Source organism: Dendrobates tinctorius, unplaced genomic scaffold, assembly GCF_039654945.1.
Source record: "Dendrobates tinctorius isolate UK_male_01 unplaced genomic scaffold, ASM3965494v1 ptg000161l, whole genome shotgun sequence".
NCBI classification, from domain to species: Eukaryota; Metazoa; Chordata; class Amphibia; order Anura; family Dendrobatidae; genus Dendrobates; species Dendrobates tinctorius.
The window spans coordinates 2,171,818-2,189,409 of NW_027361828.1; the positions used below are offsets into that span (position 1 = coordinate 2,171,818).

Sequence of the window (17,592 nt, forward strand, 5' to 3'; positions counted from 1 at the left end):
TGGGGTAGGTACTTCTCCCAGTTTGAATCTCTGTCAGTGAAGGCCCTCAGCATATTCTTCAGAGTGCCATTGAATCGTTCACAAAGTCCATTTGTTTGGGGATGATACGGGGTCGTGCGGATCGCTCGTACTCCACAGGTGCGCCACAGACACTGGACCAGCTCTGACATGAACTGGGAGCCTTGGTCCGACAAGATCTCACTGGGAAATCCTACTCTGGTGAAAATGGTAACCAGGGCCTCGGCCACCTTGGCTGCAGAAATACTTGACAAGGCCACCGCTTCTGGATATCGGGTGGCATAGTCCACAAAAGTGAGAATGTACTGCTTTCCAGATTTACTTGGTTTAGCCAGAGGTCCAATGATATCAACAGCTACTCTTTGAAAGGGTTCTTCTATTATAGGGAGCGGTTGCAGGGGAGCCTTTGGGTGATCTCCGGGTCGCCCTCTACGCTGACATATGTCGCAAGTTCGGCAGAAATGCGCCACTGCTTGGGAAATCCCAGGCCAATAGAAAGATTGAGTCAATCGTCTCTCGGTGCGGGTTTTGCCTTGATGGCCAGCAGTAGGAATATCATGAGCAAGGTGTAATAGTGGAATTCTGTATTTCTGAGGAACAATCAGCTGTTTTCTATATGTCCAGGGCTTATCTAGGGAGTCGGCATTGGTAACCCGATACAGAAGCCCATTTTCTCTGATAATTCTTTCCCCATTCTCCCCTAGCTGCCCTATTTCAGCTCGAGCTCTAAAACTAGCTAGGGTGGGGTCAGTCTCCACTTCTTGTCTAAACTGAACTTTATCCCAGGTAACATTCATATTATCCCCACAAGAAGAATCACTCACCGGCTGTGACGGCGGTTCTGGTGGCCTCATTTCCATGGATGGGTTGTACACGTCCACATTTGCTGCTCTCTTGGCTTGACTTCGGGTTACCGCACCGACAAAGTGGCAATGAAGATTCCCCACATCATTTCCTAGAAGAACGTCTGCAGGGAGGCCGCTCATCACACCGACCATGCATTGTTTGGCCCCAAAGCCATAATCCAGGGTCACACTCGCTCTTGGAATATATCTCTGGGTACCTCCAGCCAATTCAATGGCAATTCCTGGTCCCTTTTGAATTGCTTCTGGTTGAATTACTCGGGGATTGGCTATGGTGAGAAAAGCCCCAGTGTCACGGAAGCCAACAACTTTTTGACCATCCAGCACGACCTCCTGTAGATGTTTGTGCTGAAGATCAGAAGAACAGGTGGCTGGGGCTCGCACCCCATAGACTCCTGGTAGGGAAGCCAGGATATCAGAGTCACTTGGCAAGTCATCAGGCACTGAATACATCTCTTCTCCAGGTGAGGGGGTCTGTAGATAATGAACAGGCAAAGGCGGTCTGTAGGTGTTCTGCCTCCGTACACCTGGACATTGGAATTGCATATGCCCGGGCTGCCCACATCCATAGCATCTGCGCTCCGGGATTCTTCCTCCACGTCGTAGTCCCGAAGGTGGAGCAGGAGTAATGCGAGGCACAGTCACACGAAGGTCACCATGAGTTGATGGTCTAGTGGGATGGTGAATATTGGAGGCAGAAGGACCAGGGGCCGCCAGCGTTGGGGGGCTGGTAGTGTTTTTCTCCCTGAGTAGTAATTTTTTCCACTGAGGCTTGATGGTGAGAGCCTCATCCGCTAGAGCTGCAGCTTCCTCCACTGTTGCTGGTCTCCTTTCACGCACCCATTCCCGTATCTCAGCGGGGCACTTAAAATAAAACTGCTCTTTTAGGATGACCTGCAAGAACGTCTCCCAGGTTATGGCCTCCTCTGCCTCCAGCCAGCGATGCCCTCTCCTCCATCCTGCGCTGCCTCTCCTCGGCTCTGCGCATGACCTCCATCTTATATTCTATGGAGACCTCTTCTCCCAGCAAGGCCATCTCCTCCTCGTACCACACAACCCACTGACTTTTTTGGGTATTTACCTCCGGCTGCCGTCTTTCCTCTCTTTGCTGTGAGGATCCTTCCTCAGCATCATCTTGCAGGCGAACTGCTTCCAAAGCCTCAACCAGCTGCTCCTTGGAGAGTCCCTTGTAGCTGACTCCCAGTTCACGGGCCTTTGTTTGTAGGTTCACCGCAGTCCAGTTCTTGTACTCTGCGGTGCTGGTTCCCGATGTTGATGGGCCGTTCTCCTCCATTCCTTCTGCTCCGATCCCACTGCTGCCACCAGTTTGTGACGGGAGTATTCTCCAGAGCAAGGAGGGACAACAGGCCTGGGAACGATCCAACAGATTTATTGACCAGAAGACAGGAACAACACGAAGGTAATTTGCAGAGTCCCAAAATAAGTCCACAGGAAACTGATTCGGGGGCACCTCCCGACAATCCTTGTCCCAGATCACAAAACCATAGTCCTTTAAGAGTCCCAGAAATCCACCACGATCACACAGAGGCCGAAGCTTCCTCAGACAGCCTCGTCCTTCTCTTTTAGCATCCAACTCACATCTGATCTTAAAACAAGAATGTATTGTCAGGGCTCCTGGGATCAGCCCATCTGAAGGGGGGTAGGGGTCACACCTACTATTCAATGGTTTGGTCCATCAGAAGAGTCTAGAAATGTAAGGGCTCCACTGAGTCTACAGGGTGTGTATTGTAAGTTATCTTCTGCTTAGGAAAACAATAGCCAAAGTTCCACTAGTTGTTGACACAAGCCTAAATTAGATTATGGTCCAGGTACATCACAAGACTTTGCAAAGTATTGGGGGAAGGAGACATATTATACAAAATACAGGACAGGGCAAAACTACAAATCATGACAGTATCTAATACTTATAAAGCATTAATTACACGTTGCTATGCTCCATCTTTGGGGTAGTCTTTATTGGTGTCCACTATCACATCATCTCAATATGGTCAAAGATCTAGGATGTACAGTGATAATCATGGCAGGCAGGGCTCATACTATATGATTATATTTTTAATAAAACCTAAATAACAAGACTAATAAAAACTCATTTTGAAGCAGGATAATCTGACATAACCCATAATTCTGATATGTGAATTTAATTGGCAACTAGTGTGGCAACTGAAGAAGCCACTTTACATTACTACTTCGTATACTGCCAGCTGGCACTGGTGTACAGTTCCCTTTTTAGATGCAACATACAGAATGTAATTTGGTGTCTAGACATCTTTCCACTTAGCGCAGTAAATGAGCTGTACAACCTCGGCAGATGACTGTATATTCAGATTTAATCAGATAACTTGCAAGTAATGCAAAAACGTGACAAATCTCAATTTTTTCATATGGAAAAAGGGTTTAGTGTTAATGGGGGAAAATTTCCAGAGGTTTTGAACTAATCACTGTAGAGTGAATGCATTTGTGACATTATTGGTACGTTTTGGTTAATATAATGTGCTAACATGATATGATGTAATGTCCTCTAAATTTTGGTGTTGTAGACATACACTTTTCACCTAATCAGATTTATGAACAACTCCATTATAATTTTTTGTCAGTATTCTACATATTCTTTAGTTTATTACGTCAGCACAAATGGCCAGTCCTATACTGAACATACAAGTCCAACCTACCCAAATGTCAGCAAATTAGACATGAGTGATGAACTCTTAGGCCACATGCACACATTCAGTATTTGGTGAGCTTTTTACCTCAGTATTTGTGAGCCAAAACCAGGAGTAGAACAATCAGAGGATAATATAATAGAAACACATCACCACTTCTGCCTTCTTTCCCCACTCCTGGTTTTGGCTTACAAATACGGACGTAAAAAATTAAACAAATACTCAACGTGTGGACCTGGCCTTCCATGGCAGTACTTATACAATCAAACACTATTCCAATCCTATTACAGGCCCAGTTCTTAATATCAAAAGATTACTAGGGGAGTTAAAAAGTGACAGATGATACTACTTATAAGGAATGTGCTTAAAGAGAGCCTGTAACCAGGTAAAAAATGTTTAGTTTTTGTGCTTATTTTATTCCCTCTGCTCCACAAAGTATTCAATCTTTTGTTTTTGTTTTCAAATGAGGTATACGGTTACAGACATATGGGACTTTTTATTTCATGCTAACTTTTTTGGCCTTTACCAGGGTGGCGTCATTCAATGGACTCTCTCGGGGCCTGTCCTTAGAGTGTTCACCCATGTGAGCAAAGCCCCATTCGTAAAGATTTTTAAAATTAGCACTAAATAAAAAGGCAAATATCTCTGGAACTGTATGGCAGATTTGAAAAGAAAAAATAAAGAAACAAATTGAATAGTCAGGGAACATCAGGAATACAATAAGAACAAAAATTGGAAACTTTTGGCTTGGAAACAGGTCCCCTATAAATCCATTGCGACTACCTTTCAATCAGAAGCTAGACAAGATCAGGTTTGATGGTTGCCAAATGACCCTAAGGCCACATGCACACAGTGAGTATTTTTTTACCTCCTAATTTGTAAGTTAAAACCAGGAGTGGAACAATCAGAGGAAAAGTATAATAGAAACACGTCACCACTTTCGTATTTTGTTTCCCCACTCTTGGTTTTGGCTTACAAATACTGAGGGAAAAAAAACTTACAAAATACTCAACATGTGTGTAAGGGGGGAATTCGTCTGACATCTACTGTATATGAGCACTGTATAACATCTTACATGGGGGACCCTGGGTACGTGCGTGCGTTTCTGCTACTGTTTCCTACATCATTTCTGGCATAATTTGTGCGGCACCAGACCCCTTTGACTTTCCGATGTAGAAACAAGACAGCTTTACAAAAATAATGTCTTCTTTACTGAAGTTGGAACTTATATACAAATGGTAGCAGGAACAATGCTTAGCTTTTTCCTCTGCACAACACAGAGACACATTCTTAGTGGTTTTGGATGGCGGCACATTACTTGTGAGAAATGTTACAGATGCATAACAAGTTGTGCTGAGGGCATTTATCTTCTTGGAACAGGGACACAATATGTTACGCTACGCCAGGCAGCTATCACAAGCTACCACCTTACTGACGTGCCCTAATTTGGCTGACCCAGTATTCTTTCACGCTAATCTCCAGGTCTGGTTAACAGTGACCTTCTTAAGCTCTTCTAGATTAGCTGCCCCAATTTACCTGCTGTGAGGAACCTGCCGCCACTGTAGTATTACTTGATAAATAACTTGCTCCCTTGACAATCTCTTCTCTTGCTTCCACACACACCCACTGCTGATGATTCTCCTCTGATGGTGTCTTTCCTTATCTGTAGTTCACCAACAACTAACCATAAAAACAGGAAATCAGACACACCAGTCCCCATTACTCCTCCCTAACTTTGGTCTGGCCCTACAAAATAACCCTGTCACCTCTAACTAATATCAACTGCAGCCTTCAGGATGGTAAAACAAGTAAAAAAAATACAATTTGTACACTATAAAATAACAGGAAAAAGTGCAGCATAAAATACATGCGTTTTTGCCACCTTGATGTGCTTTTGACACTTCGCATGCGTTTTTTATGTGTTTTTCCCACTTATTGGTATGGGTGAATTCTGCAGAAAAAATGCTGAAGAGTTGACATACTGCAGGTTTACACCTGCTGCAAATCTGGAAGGAAAAATAAGCAATGCGTGCATGAGACTTCATGAACCTAATTCAATTTGCTGGTATTAGAAAATCCTTTAGGTTTTGTGACAAATTTGTGAAGAAAAAATGCGACAAAACCGCAATGTGTGCACAGACCCTACGTGTCATTTCAGCTGAATTTCTGTGTCTGTCTCTAGCTCTTCCTCCCCTCTGCATAGATTCTTACGAGCAACAACAGACATTTCCTCTCTCACTAATGTTAACATTTGTAGTTTACTAGTGAATTTAGAGTGAAAGATTAGAAAGAAGCAGATTTCTTTGATAAAATACATTACAAATATTATGTGCATGTGATTTATTAAAAATAAAATAACGATTGTTACTCTTTAATTGTATTATTTTTAAAGAAGCACTCATCCTCCCATCAAAGTTTTTATCCTCTTAATAAATTGCAATTGTCATATTATACAGCACTATGTACTTACAATTGCTTGTTTTGCCTTTCTGCTCAGCTAGTTCTTCTCTATGGAAAAACAGGAAGTCTTGTTCCCTCATTTATCATTCCCCTCTTCACCTCCTGACCCAGGTGCTGTATCCTCCCCACTGTAGTGACTAATGAGTCATACAGGGAAAATTGACCTCCTGTTCTTACATAGAGCTTAGAAGGATTCAGCTAGTCATTTTTTAATTATGTGATGTCATAGATCTAATGGAAAATAAAAGAATTAGCTGGGTAGAAGTAAAAGAAAAGATCAATTCTAAGTACACAATGTCAGATAATATGATAACTGCAATACATTAGGAGAATAAAAATTGTGACGAGAATATTGTACAAAAAGCCTTTTTATGGCTCTGTTGTAAATAGAGCTGCAATACAGAAAAATACATGAAGTTTAAGCCAGTTTTCATAGGACTTTAATATAGGGATCTATACTGAAGTACTGTAAGTTTGGTTTAGTTGAACCATAGGAGGTCCGAGTATTGTGAACCTGCATTATAGTCCTGTATTCAGCAGGAAAGGCTTCTAATCCTCCGATTATTGTGTTTTTAATGTGGGTTACTTTGCTTTAGTATATTTTACTATATCGAATAGAAACAGTTTTTCAGGTTGCTTTTTTTTTCTTTTCTTTTTAATCTTACCAGGGAACTGTAATTTTCCTGTTATCCCTAAACCATTTGTGACTTGTTCAAGTCAACATTGATTCAATCAATACTGACAAATGTCAAGGTGAGAATTGTACCAGACTTCATTATTTGTTGTTACCATTTCCTCGTATTTTTTCCTTTGTATCAAACAAGTTATGTGTGATAAGTGAGCATGACAGGTCTTTAAAAAACGGAAAACCTGACAAAGATGACTGATGAAAGGTAATGGTGGATAAATACGGATGTGATGACGGACACAGTTCTTAAGTGTTGACTGTGATGAAAAAAGATATCTACTCTTCTGTTTTGTTTTGCACAAGGTAATCAAGCATTGCTTGGCTACTCTGATGATGATGAGCCTTGCCACATATTCAGACAGGCCAGAGGCTTTTTCTTAGAGACAACTCTGGTACAGCTGAATTCTAAGTCTTCTAATTCTAATGTAGCAACTAGCAAGTCTCATTAGAAGGCTAACATTGACCCATAGGGTGGCTACCTCCTAATAGCTGGAAATACAGACATAACTTTATTCTTCTTGCATGAGGCGGTTACACATATCTTTTCTCCAGGGAGCATTCTTTAATGTATACTTTGCTGTATGATCAAAAACCAAAAAATGTTGTGTGGTTAATGTATACTTTGCTGTATGATCAAAAAACAAAAAATGTTGTGTGGGGTCTTGATAGTTTTAGGAACCAAACATACAACAAAAAGAACCTTAAAAGATAACTTTTAATAATTTTGTCTAAGAGTCAAAATACCACAATTATTTCTAAAAAAGGAGTAGGTATAGGGTCTTGGATTGATGCTCGCGTGGAAATCATCCATCAAGATTGAGCAACATAATTGACATATTCATTTGAAAATAATAGACCAATAGTATATTTAGGAAAAGTCTAGGGAGGATAGAAAGTGCATTACAGTACATCGGGGATAGGGAAACCTATGCCTCAGGAGCCAGATGTGGCTCTTTTGATGGCTGCATCTGGCTCTCAGACAATTCTTTAACAAAAAAATAAAGGAAACCGCTAATTTCTTAAATGTGGAGGATAAGTTTGGTCCTTACGGTGCCTCGTACCTGCAGCAGTAATGTGGGCTACATGTGACCACTGACATCACGCAGGTCCTGCCATCTCCGGTCACCATCCTACCATGGGACTCGACCCCAGCACCTGAACATCCACGCCAGCCCGGTAGAGCCGCACGGAGTGCCTGTCACCAGCCGGGACAGCTCAAGATGAGAGGATTTATTCAAAACGTTCACTGAGCTTGCTAAAGAAAAAAATATTCCGATGGATAAACTTTTTTCGGTATGTACTGATGGTGCTCCGTGCATGGTGGGGAAAACCAAAGTATTTGTAGCACTTCTTCGTGAACATGAAAAGAGACCTATCCTAAGTATTCAATGCATCCTACATCAGGAGGCGCTTTGTGCTCAGATGTGTGGCGAGCAGCTTGGTGAGGTGATGTCGCTGATCATTCAGGTGATCAACTTTATTGTTGCCCAAGCTTTAAATGATTGCCAGTTTAAAACACTAATGGATGAAGCTGGGAATAATTATTCTTGTCTGCTTCTGCACAGCAATGTGCGTTGGTTGTCAAGAAGAAAGGTGCTAAGCCATTTCGCAGCTTGTCTGAGCGAAATCCAGACTTTTCTTGACAAAAAAAAATGTTGAGCATCCTAAGTTAGCTAACACTGAGTGGCTCCTGAAGTTCTACTATCTTGTGGACATGACTGACCAGCTAAACCAGCTTAATGTGAAAATGCAAGGCATTGGAAATACAGTTTTATCTCTTCAACAAGCAGTGTTTGCATTTGAAAACAAGCTAGAACTCTTCATGGCCGACATTTACTACACTTTGAAAAACTGGGAGAGTTTAAAGATTCATGCACAGCAAGTGACCCTGCTCAACAGCTTGATCTTCAGCATCTAGTGGGCTTCACATCTAATCTACTGCAGTCATTCAAAGTGTGCCTTGGAGAATTTCGTGTGCGCAGTCATCTTTTTAAGTTCACCCATCCACACGATTGTGCAGTGGACAGGCGCTGAGTTACATCCCCACAGTCTCAGTCAGAGATTTTGAGCTACAAGCTGCTGACCTGAAGGCCTCAGACATGTGGGTGATTAAGTTCAAGTCATTGAATAAAGATTTAGAAAGACTTGGACGACAGCAAGCAGAGTTGGCGAGCAAACACAAGTGGGGAGAAATGAAAAAACTTCAACCTGCGGACCAGCTGATTGCCAAAACTTGGAACGCGCTTCCCATCACATTCCACACACTGCAGCGTGTGAGTATTGCTGTATTGACAGTGTTTGGCTCTATGTATGCATGTGAGCAGTCTTTCTCACATTTAAAGATCATCAAGACCAACCTACAATCACGTTTAACTGATGGAAGTCTCAGCGCCTGCATGAAGCTTAACCTCACCACGTATTAAGCAGACTACAAACCATGCAGCACCAGAAGTCACACTAATGGTAAGAAGGACTTTATTCATCATTGGTTAGCAACAGCATAACAACGTTATTAAAAAGAATTCAGAGACTTATTGTACTTTAAAAGTGTTGGTCTTACATAAAATGCACACAGTTACTTGTATTTAGTTTTAAACATATTGTATGGCTCTCATGGAATTACATTTTAAAATATGTGGTGTTTATGGCTCTCTCAGCCAAAAAGGTTCTCGACCTCTGCCCTACATGAATCCCTTCCTAACAGAGCGGGAGATGGCACCCTGGATGATGAATTAGCACTCTTGATCAACGTCGGCTGACACTCCCTGGCCTACCAGGACTCCTTAACAAAACCAGCGCCAACAACTACAATAAAGTGCTGAAGTGCAAAACAACTTATTTGTATATTCCTTGGTGCCTAGTATATACTGAGCCGTGCTGACAATAAGGCTCAGTATTTAAAGGAATAATGCTGATCATAGATGTGTAACTCTCATAAGTTTTTGAAACAGAGCAGCAGTAATATTCCTGACCCAGTGTGATAAACAGATGGGGTAACTCGATTCTTACCCCCCAAATAAGAAAAAGGGAATAACTCACAATTTTTTGACTAATTCCTATACAGGGAATAATTAACTATTTTTTATCTGGTTCCCGCTCTAATTTTTTGCTGTTTAAAAATAAACACAGTTATACTCCCATTACACCCATTCCATTGAATCCCTGGTCCCCTGTAAAAAAAATAAAATAAAAACAATAATATTGCTCACCTGTCTGACATACTGTCCCATGCTGTAATCCATGTCTGCCATAATTGGTTTTCAACCTGAATGGTGCCAAGATATGACCATCCAAGCTGAAAACCACAGGAGAATGAGCTGCTGTGAGTGTAGTGTCAGAAACTAGCGGTGACGACATTGAGATTACCGCAGGTCACAGAGGCTGCATACCCAGCTCACTTCCGTGTGAGCTGGGCCAATGAACTGCGATGACCTCCATGAGATCACCGCTCGCATGGTGAGGAAAAGTCTAATGGTTCAGCGCTGAGCTTAGGGAGTTCACCGTAGTTTACCATGAATGGATGTTTAGGGCCCCCATTTATCTGAATAGGGTCCGGGTTCGGGTACTTGAACCAAACTTTTTTAAATGTTCAGCCGAACCCGAACATCCAGGGGTTCGCCCTCCACTAGTCCTAAATAATAAGAAAAATACAAAATAAAATGTATTTACTGTATTTTCTGCCCTGATATTTAATATTAGTGGAATTTCAAAAAGACAATAATAGAAGCTTCTAATTGTATGATACAATGACAATAATGAAACTACTTGGACATACATCTACTTTATAGCTACCTCTTCAGTATGTTCCTGTGTGGCTCTCTAAAGCCTGCAGCAGCAATAAAAGACAGAGTCTATGGTTCCAATTTCTGACTGGTGTACCATGGGGAAAAGGCTTGGGTTATACAGTATGTCTGTACTTCTACAGAAGGCTCTGCTGTAACACTATTGGGATTTTCTAATTGATAACATCTAAGCCAAACTGGTGGAACCTAGTAGGACTACTTTTTTAAGAACATAAGAAATATATTTTGGAACTTTGGAGCAAAAATAAAACAGAACATAGAACATATGACAACCTATGAGGACTGCAAACAAAATAACTTATTGAAATGGCTTTTAAAATAACTATTTAGGCTTTAAACATATCGGGATCCTTCGCTAGGAAGCTGCATTGCAAATTTTATTACTTTAAGGTTCACACGGGTGTATAAAAATTGCTCAGAGTTTCAACCAGAAAAGTTGGATGATTTTTTATCTCACTTGTTATTCGTGTGCAGTCCATATGCAGTCCATTTTTTGGGACATTATGTGTATATTGCTTCTTGCCCACTGGGGAGGTGCCTGAGCAACCTTCCTGTTTACAGTCTATGTTGTGTAAGGTTGCATACCAGTGCAAGTCCTGTTTGCTGCACTCAAAAGCAAATCCTGCTTGCTGCACTCAGATGCAATCCTGCCTGCTGCACTCTGACACAAACTCTGTCTGCTGCACTCAGATATGAACTTGGTCAGCTGCACTCTGATACAAGCTATACCTGCTGCTCCATCCAATCTGTCCTTCTGGGTCCAGCTGCTGCGCGGCTGTTGGTCTGTCCTGGAGTGGCACCTGGCGTTCATCGGGAGCCAAGTATAACCTCACCATCAGAGGCTCTAGTGAACAGTCTGGTGTTTGCTTAGTTATGCCCCCCCAGGCTCTCCGTGGACCGTGGAACAGTGGTTCCACAAACCACGTCCGTGACACATGGCCTGAGATAGCCCAATGTTCTGTTATGACAATTGATCAGGATCTCAGTGTTTGTACCCTGCCAGTCTAAAAGTCATCACCTTTATATGTGAGATAAATCTGTACAAAATTTTAGAACCAATTTTTAGGAGGCAAGTTATAGCTTGGTGATCTTTGCTTGAAGTGACATGTTCAGCTTGATTTGTTACAAAATTGGTTTGGTTGTTTTTCTTGCCATCCATGGTACTGATAACATCCTTCTCCATCACCACATTTCTAAGGCATCGCTTCTTCTTCTATCGTGTTTCTTTATCTTCCAGGTTTTGCATCAGTATGTTATCGAAAAGACTAAACTATGTACAAGCTGTCTTTGTCGCAAGTGAAATGTTACCCGATTTGAAGATCTTGTCCAGTGATTTCACTGAGGAATGAATACAATGAAGGACTTATTACGGAGTGTGAAGTTGGAAAACTCGAACATGGGACTGCTACCCAACAGAAAGAAGTCAAAAATATTGACTACTGCCAGGTACGACGGGGGCACATTTGAGATGGATGATGATGAACTGGAAGTTGTAAAGGACTTCAATATAATCAGATCGATGATAACTCAAGATGCAGAGACGACATCAGAAGTCAATAGGGAAATAGCTATGGGCAAATCAACAATCAAGTCATTGGATAAGGTCTTAAAATAGAGGGACATTTCACTCGTGAGCAAAAACACGGCTCAGACATTGTTTGGTCTTTTCTGCGGTAACATACGGATATGAAACCTGGACGATAAAGAAACAGGACATAAAAAGAATCAACGCCTTTGAAATGTGGTGCTGGAGAAGGATGCTATCAATACCATGGATGGCAAGAAGAACAAACAAATCAATCTTGGAACAGATCAAGCCAGAAATGGCACTTGGAGCAAGGATCACCAAGTTAGGACTTGCCTACTTTGGACAAATTGTATGAAGAGAGTATTTATGGTCAGAAGAATAGAAGGAACAAGGTGAAAAGGAAGACCAGCAACCCAATGGCTTGATTCTGTCAAAATAATGGAGGAGAAGTACCTGGTGGACCTATCTAGGTTTGAACAAGGTCAATCTTCCAAAAGATCATTCATCCATCAAGTTGTGAAGGCTCAGAATGGAACCACAGACCGGTAAATAAATACAATACATTTTAGATTGAAAATACAAGGTGTAAACTGGAAAACATTTTCTTACTTCCATCAGAGCATTTCAGATTTAATTCTGCTAAATGACTGTGCACTTAGTCAAAAACACCTTGTTGTTCTGTAAGCTTTATTATTGCTACTCCCTCCGTAAAAATGACCACAATATAGGTAACATAGGAAATAAATGACATTGCAAAAGCTTTAAAATATAAAGAAATGCATGGAATAAAGTAATAAATTCGTAAAAAAAAATAAGAAAAACAAAGGCTTTTATAAATAATTCAGCATTTTGAGTTAACTACAGTACTTACTTTCGTTTTTCTGCTTCAAACCTAGTGAGCAGTCTCTTGAGGCCACCACTCTTAAATCCCTGAGAATGTGCTGCTGGGGCACCAATGGTAATAACATCATACTGGGCATCTGGAGAAATAAATACACGAGTACTTGAATTGAACTCAGTTATGAAGCAATATGATAAAGCTCCTGGTCATGAAAGGGGAACTTTGCGGATGTATTCAATTAACAAGTGATTAATTAAAAAGAACAGCGGGTGTTGGAGTCTGGAGAAAGCTAGTTAATCTTTCCACGTAAGCACAACTAACTAGATTTTAATAGTCACCATATCCCAAGTTACAGCTTTGCTTTGCATCACGGTGTGAACCAATATGTTATAGTTTTCTCTGTAAGTATAGATAGGTTTGAATTATGCATTAATTAAATGTAAATGAGACACAGCTAAGTACGTATATTTGTCATTACTGCCTTTTGTCTTTCATAATGCATGATGGTAAAGCATACAGCAGCATGAAAAATAAACTATGTTCATACAAAGCAATAAAGGTTTCCCCTTAAATGAAATGAAAAATATTTCACGTGAATCAATACAGATTTTTTTATCCAAATATTACTCTTTTTAGGGCCAAAAGCTGCACAACTGAACAATAAGATTTTTTTTTAATAATTCAGCTTAAATTATGATCACACTCTGCGGTCCTATAATAACACTTCTGTACACAATAAAGCAATGCAGCACTTACATAACAACCTGTTTTACTATCATTGTTCCTTAAGGATTGTGGAAAACCATTCATATGACTCACATAAAGCAACAATGCATAGTGAGGGAGTATATAAATTCATTCACTGAGAAGAAAAGCAGAACAAAAAAACTAAAGTTGTTATGGCTTCTAATGGGTAACATTCCTGGATAATCCTAAAGAAAGTCCAAATAGTCTATTTTAGAAATATTTCAAAATGTAGCCAAGTGATATAATGAGCAAATATGGTGGCTAGGCATCCTGGTAACGTAGTGTTTTATTTAAAGTGTCACACTGAGCCAAAAGTTTGTATCACGATCATGCCACTTGCTGTGTCTTACGGATGCTGTGAGTGACATCTCAGCCGCCCTATGGATAGCAGGGGAATGTCGGGCTCTCAGTGTTGTGACAGCTCAGCCGCCCTATGGATAGCAAGACCGTGACAGGTTGTCATTGCTGTGAATGACAACCCAGCCACCCTATGAATAGCAGGGGCAAGTCAGGTTGTCAGTGGAATGTTTGAGTTTCCACCAGGTGTTTTCCTTTTCGGATAATTGAAAAGCTGTTTAACTGTCTGACAAAGTTAGATCATTGCTAATTGTAGCTTTGCTCAAGATGTGTGTGTATTCTCTGTGCTGTCAGTCTGGCTTTCTGATATTTGCTGCTTGACTTTAGATTTGTCTTGACCATCCATTTGCCTAGCCATTTTGCCGTGATCCGTTACCTTTTTGCAATTTTCAACTGCGGGGCAAAGATTGACATACAGTATGTGCTCTACAACAAACTCCCTGCAGAATGGTTTGCATTTTCAATGAGAGATTTCCTTTAAATCTATATCCAATGAGTTTTTTGCACAATGAAGGTAGAGCTGGTCGTGCAGCGGTTTGGTGGATCGGTGGTTACTGCAGGTTATAGACTTGTCGGAAGAGGTAGGTCTTCAGGTTCCTTGAGTTATATCTGGTTATTGTAGCATTTCCAGAGGGAAACCCCCCCACTAACCCACCATTAGGGTTAATCATGTGCTTACTAACAGAGATAAGAGAATTTGAGTGGAATTTAATTCTACTTGAAATTTACAAAACTCTGCATTCGCCAAAATGCAGATTTATTGTAATTAGCTTCTACATATATTCAGTAATATAGTAGTACAAAAAAATAAAAATATTTATAGGGTATTCTCATCTACAAAATCCTATCCCAATAAGTATTAGGTGTAATAATAATAATATTAGCACATACCTTAAATTAAAAATGTAGTATAGTTTTTCTGATTAGATATGTCATTTACACCATGTGCAGGGCATTGCAGTAGCTTAAGTATCCATGGTTATGACCACTAACAACTAATTAACTATCACTATATTAGTGGTTGCAACCATGGATAGCCAAGCTATTTAATGCCATGTGTGGTAACCAACATAGTGAATCAGAAGAACTATACTAACTTTCTAATTGGAGGTATTTGCTAATATTATTATTCTTAGACTTACTACATATTGGGATAGGATCTTTGGAGCTTGGAATGCCCTTTTAGTTTCACCTTTCTATTCACTTCTACGACCCCTCTGTTCCTCATCGTCATCAGTTTGGTCCTTGCTACATGTACTTACGGTCATCTGTCATGACCTTTTGTGCGCATGTGCAGAAATGTCGCAGGGCTCATTAAAGCCAAAAATTCTGGCCTAGCATGAAGTGGTCTTGGGCTTCAGTGCTTGAGATGCTGATAAGAAGATGTAACGATGACCGGACAGAGGACAGTGAGGATTGGAGGAGCCATTGAGGTGGGTATAATTATTGTTTTATAATGCTCTGGGGTACTGAGAGACCCCCCAGGGCATAATAATGGAAATTCAATTGGCAGAGAGTAACTTTACTGCAAATCGAACTACCCAGGAAAATTTGTGCAAACAGGTGAATTCGACATTTGCCAGATCTGCTCATCTTAACTTAGTAATGATAAAAGAAACAGAGGAACAGTTGCCATTTTTTGGAATGAATGTTGACACTAGATTGACTGCTCTGGTCAATTGCTTCACTTTTCTTTAGCAGTAGGTTTGATAAATTTTCCCCAATGTCGCTGAAGCCTCACTTGATAGATGTAGATGTATTTGTGACTTTTATTGAAGTTAATCATGCATTTGTGACAAGAGATGATTATTCACAGAACATTGTATTCACCAGAAAGAATCTAGGGTACAGAATCATTAGTTTAGCCCAAATAACCACTTCATGATATGGAGCCATTCTATATAACTATGTCAAAACATTTTACGATGCAGAGCCTAAAGAGTAATGTAACCATCAACAACTTTTGTCATGTATTATAAAACACTGCAAATGTACCATCTCCAGCTTGACAGGTGCTTTCTTCTCCCGGTGATATGCTCTGAGTGCTGCGGAGAGTGATCATATCTTTATGACACTCACAGCTCCTGTTACTGTTACATGTCATTTGCATAATGCATGAAGATGAAGAGAAGAATTCCGAACAATCAGAGCGACACCAAGCAAACCGGAGGTTATTTTTCCTGTCAGCAGGAGACGAGGCAACACGGCTCGTTTCCTTTACTGAAGATTTCCTCATTACGGATTTACATTTTTGCCATTCTATTCTTTGTGTCATATTCATTACTTGATACACAAGCCTTGATTAAACTCTATAAAAAATACAGGAAATTACAGGAAAGAGAAGTCCTTTCTGCATATTGGCCTGTAATGTGCTACTGAAACGTTGATTTACTCAAGACTCTTTACAGAACTTTGTAGAAATGGGCATATAAAAATGAAGCATGGTTCCAAGGCTACGTGAGAACAGAGCGCAATAAACTGGAGGTTTCCTCAATTACTATCTAGGGCAGCATCATTTGTCTAAGGAGGTGTAAGTCACTCCTCCCTGCTGACCACTCTCAAGCATACAGGACTGAGGAGCTATGTTTCTTCTTCTTTATTAGTTTCTTGAGACATATGTCCGAGAATAGAAATAATACATTTACTTCCACAGCTCTGGGGATGTACCATTCCTTCTTCAGTGATATTATCCTTTTTAATAGGAGAGCGAAAATATAAATACACGCAAAAGTCATAGAATTACATAATCGTTAGACATGCTAAAGATATTCAAATGGTGACAAATGAAAGCAACATTTTCAATAAATCTTGATTTATTCAGTATTAAGTATGACATAGAAAAATATACACACTTTGGTATGCAATCAATAAGGTTATTAATGGTTTTCTGAGGAATGTTCTGGCACACTGAATGCAAATCATCAAGATCCACTGCTGGCATCTCCCTTTGCTGACCAACAAAGTCCCAGATGTGCATGATGCGAGACAAGCTGCTCACAGCAGCACAAGCAACTTGTGGCCTAGCGCTGATGTGATGAAAAATGGCTTATGGAACACTTTGGGAAAACTAGGCATATCATCATTTCCATGATTTTGAAGGAAAACTATGCTAACAGCTCACCTTCTGCAATAGGAAATCCATGGCTAGGTTCCGTCCATAGTGTAATCCATAGAGGAAGCCAGCATCATTGCATAAAAGCCACTTTATTTTCATCTTTGTTAAAGCGAATCTTTCAGCAGGATTATGCTGAGTAACCTACAGACACTGTCAGGTTGTGCCATTATACTGATTAAAATGATACCTGGATGATGAAATCTGTCCTGTGATTGTTGTTTAATCTTTATTTGTAGTTTTCAGTTAATACGATTCTTGTGCTTGGGGGCGGTCTGTGAGCAGGGCTGTGGAGGGAGTCTTCATGTGCTTAGGTATACATGACTGATGGCTTCTAACAGGTCATTGATCCCTCAGTGACCTACTTTCTGATCCCTCATTGACCTGCCCCCTATTTTATATACTGATTATTATAAAAAAAATCATCGGCGTTTCAATAGCTGCTACTGTGCAGTACTTTGCTAGAGGAAATTTAAAAAATGTCTCCACCAAGA

General features: G+C 40.5%; 1 protein-coding gene across 4 annotated transcripts in view; it reads right to left on the bottom strand.

Annotated features, from left to right (window-relative positions):
- Positions 1–17,592, bottom strand: part of INPP4B (inositol polyphosphate-4-phosphatase type II B) — a 1,297,521-nt gene that overhangs the window by 245,579 nt on the left and 1,034,350 nt on the right. For all 4 annotated transcript variants that reach the window (XM_073549778.1, XM_073549777.1, XM_073549779.1 and 1 more), the window contains one exon: positions 12,913–13,021. In XM_073549778.1, coding sequence (XP_073405879.1) covers positions 12,913–13,021 — 109 coding nt within the window. The remainder of the gene's footprint in view (positions 1–12,912; positions 13,022–17,592) is intronic.